This window comes from Priapulus caudatus, unplaced genomic scaffold (assembly GCF_000485595.1).
Source record: "Priapulus caudatus unplaced genomic scaffold, Priapulus_caudatus-5.0.1 Scaffold308, whole genome shotgun sequence".
NCBI classification, from domain to species: domain Eukaryota; kingdom Metazoa; phylum Priapulida; class Priapulimorpha; order Priapulimorphida; family Priapulidae; genus Priapulus; species Priapulus caudatus.
Genome location: NW_014577369.1, coordinates 269,654 through 273,447, shown reverse-complemented (window position 1 = coordinate 273,447; position 3,794 = coordinate 269,654). Strand labels below are relative to the sequence as shown.

At 41.1% G+C, this 3,794-nt stretch overlaps 1 protein-coding gene across 1 annotated transcript in view; it reads right to left on the bottom strand.

Annotated features, from left to right (window-relative positions):
- Nucleotides 1-228: 228 nt before the first annotated feature.
- LOC106808825 (probable RNA-binding protein 19) overlaps nt 229-3,794 on the bottom strand; it is a 15,505-nt gene continuing 11,939 nt past the window's right edge. Inside the window, exons 11-16 of the mRNA XM_014811694.1 lie at nt 3,643-3,729; nt 3,133-3,294; nt 2,273-2,475; nt 1,782-1,898; nt 1,211-1,316; nt 229-999 (exon numbers count right to left, since the gene is read on the bottom strand). Of these exons, the coding sequence (XP_014667180.1) occupies nt 826-999; nt 1,211-1,316; nt 1,782-1,898; nt 2,273-2,475; nt 3,133-3,294; nt 3,643-3,729 (849 nt within the window). The 3' untranslated portion in view covers nt 229-825. The remainder of the gene's footprint in view (nt 1,000-1,210; nt 1,317-1,781; nt 1,899-2,272; nt 2,476-3,132; nt 3,295-3,642; nt 3,730-3,794) is intronic.

Genomic DNA, 3,794 nt, shown 5'->3' with positions numbered 1-3,794 from the left:
TATTACAGTATAATAATAACTAATTTATCTCTCACGATGATTAGCACAAAATAGCCTTCAGTGCGGTACTACTATTCCTGGATCCGTGACGTCATTCAAAATGGCTGCGCCCATAAACCAGACAGACGAGCGCATAACACAGCATAATTTACCATTTTCAGTGAGTACCGTTACGTTTTAAGAGCTATTAGTATAAATCTACAGACACAGTAGTCATGTTACATGATAATAGTTGATTTTACACTGTGTTTATTTCTTTTTTTTGCATTAAAAAATATAAATTTCAGAGATTTCTTGCTGGCCATAATTTTTCGAGGTCGTCCGTATTACCGTAATTTTGACTCGCGTCCGTAACAAATTACGGGCAATACGTAACAGTTGGCAGGTCTGAATAACCAACACCACCCTAAATTGCAACATGTGTATCTATAGTCTCACATCCCCCAATGGCAACCATACTACCCCTTTTCGTATTTTCCTCAAAAAAACCACACTGCTGCATTAACATAACCACGCATTACACTCATGGATAACTTTATTAAGTAATTTTCACGTATAGGCCTACGCTGCTGCAGCTGCCTATGATAATGATCCTTGACTGCGTAGCTTCGACGTATTTGCGAGAAAGGTAGCACTGGGAAATCACCATAAACTTTGCAAGACACAAGATTGTCATGTAGCATTTTCCTCCAGAACCAGTTACTCCGTCGCGGTAACTGTTTCATAACTATACCCGAGACATGCGCATCAGATTTTGCTGCAGTGTCCACAGACCATGTCTGATTGGAAACAGACAAAATCTGATTGGAAACTCAGGTTGGTTATCTAATGAACGATGCGTGCGCGACACACCGTGACAAACACCAGACTCGTACCTTCATAAAAATGATCGGCCGTCTTCTTGCGCAACTGTTCAACGCTCTCGTCCGTGTCTGCCCATTCCAACACTAGGCGGCGCCCGTACAGATGAGTGCTGTGCGCCAGAGCGGCAAACGCGCGCTGAAACATACCGTGACATACCTGTAGTGACTCAATAAACAAGTAAGGACCTCTGGTGGTGAGAATGCAAAGTTCACTGATACGTTCTGGCAGTAATGTGGGGTATCAGCGAACAGCAAATGCATTGAAATTCATGTTAATTGCGTTATAATTGCACGCAAATTTAATTAGATCCGCTGAAGACATCAAACAGGAAATGCTAAATGCTCACTTTGGCATCGTGCCGAGTCACGAACTCGGCGAATCCAAAGCCTCGGTGGGAGCCGGTGCCCGCCATCTTTTTCGGCAGACGCACAAACTTCAGCTCGCCAAATGTACTAGAAGCAGAAGTATCGAGGATGTATAGACATATGCTTGCACTCTCACACATTCTCTAAGGACTAATAATCTGTTTAGGGTTCTGGAGCCCATTGTCATAAACAAAATTAGGAACTTTTTCTCATTGACTATTGACAGAAAAATGTTAACGTTACAAGTTTCTCATATGCAGACAAAAATATTAATATACTTTGTTAATGGCAATGGGCCCCTGGATGGTTTTCGTGAACTTCTCTACACCCCACCCTCAACACACATGCGAGCTATACCTCAAACACGTGTTACTGTGACAGAATAGTGACAGCTACATTTACTGGCCACACACTGAATTCATTCACGTTCGCTTTGATTGCAGATGGGAAGTAAACACCATAGTCTCTCAGCCACGATGGCTATAGTGTCGCAATTGCAGCATAACTAAACATACTGCACTGTGTGTTGTCATTACTATATGATATACTTGCCTAAACAGCTGCTGAACTTCCGAATGCTTGGCCTCAAATGGAATGTTCCGGATGAGAATTTTGGCCGACTTCTGCTTCGTCTTCGCTGCCTTCTTCCGCGCATGCACCGAGTCATTCCTATCACGACAAGAGAGATCTCTGCAGTTAGACAAACGCCACTAGACTAATAGCAAGATATGTGATCACTTTTAATTTCTCAATGGTATATGTGTTTAAAGAAACACCCAGGATTCAAACACTATTAAAGCAGACTCAGAATAAGTGGCGATGCATAATAGGCAACGACAGTCACACGGTTCACCTTCCTTTGCAATATGGAAATGTCGTCGGCAACATCCAGTGGGTAACTCGCAATAAAGCAGTGAAGCAACCTTAATTAATCGCTACATCTAATGCACGCTCCCTCCCTAAATCAGACACGACTGCTAGACACCCTATAGTGACACCTAACAGATGTTCAATGACGACGTTAGCTCCCTGCTAGAACTTACTGTGTGGCTCGCTGTGACAGCTTCAGTTCTAAGCTGTGGCCATCTAGCGCGCAGTGTTGGAGTTCCTTAATCGATCGCTTGGCATCGCGAGTGCGATAGTACTGCACAAAGCCGTAGCCCATCGAGAGCAGACGCCCGGGAGCTTTCGCATCTTTCTTCGTCGCAACGGTAACCTGGTAGATGGCGCCGCACTTGGAGAATGCCTGAAAGATTTATAGTGGAAATTACATGAGGTCAATGCTTTTATACGAACAGGTGCCCCAGGTTAGATACCCAAACTCTGATGGTAGCTATGAATACTAAAGGGCTGCCACAGGACAGGTCTCTATGTTACATACATGCATGCACTTATATGACCTCAAACCAACTTCTATCTACTTAGAACTGTGACAGGTAGGGTGTTAATTATTGTCTACAAGGAAAGGTCTGTGGTCTCCCTACACAACAAATAAACAAGTATAATAATTTTGCAAACAATACCCATTGAAATACGTATATAAGGGGTACTCAATTGAAACCCTGTAAGAGTGTCCTTTATTGACAGGTGCCTCGTTCTGTGGAAGTAGCTGCATTGTATAATTGCCATTAAATGAAAATGCCAAGCGCCCTTATAGCCATTTCGTGGCAATGTCAATGGCAAATGCAACTTTCATTATAGAATAAACTGAAACAACAGTATCTGCGAATAGTAAAATTATACCTGTGATGGGATACATTTCTGATGAATGAATTAACCAACTGGATAAACGTTATCAATGATGTTAGAATGAAATGCTAAGGGTGGTCACAATGGTATATACATTACCATACCATGTGTACTTGTGCCATACAGCTGGTACTAGTAGTCGAGTAGTATTCACCTGCTGCAGGCTTTCCTTTGTTGTATCAAAGTTAAGATTCTTCACGAATATTGTGGTGTTCTCCTCTGGTTCCTCTTCCTCCTCATCTGATGACAAAGTCTCCCCTTCCTTCTTTGCCTTCTCTTCACTTTTCTTCTTGGTGCTGCCATCTTCTGGTGTAACCTAGAAATATTGAGATTATTTTAAATGAACGAATTGAAAGAACAATATTTCTACTCAACACTATAATATGTAAGAACTATTTTGCTGTTTGAAGTATTGGTTAAAACCGATATCACGTCATACAACTTTTAAAGTTAGGATCAGGACTATGAGCAAAACAAAACTAGTTGTATGACACAATGGATACAGACAATATTACACAAATACGTAGCTAATTTCAATTTATTCTAAGTATAAATAGAAAAAAGCTAGCTCTTTTAGCTTTAGATTTACTCGAATATCTGCGTAAATGTTGGCTTATTTGGCCTCACTGTCATCAATTCTTCGGCCACGTGTTTAAAAACTTACCCCATCTGTCTCAACAGCTTTCTGTGCAATTCGAGGTTTCAGTGCATCAAGTGGAGCCCATTCAAGGTAGAGTGGCACGTGCTTGAACTAAAACATGATTGGTACAAAGTTAAATTTAAAAAAAAATTAATTAAATTTAAAAAAAAATTAAT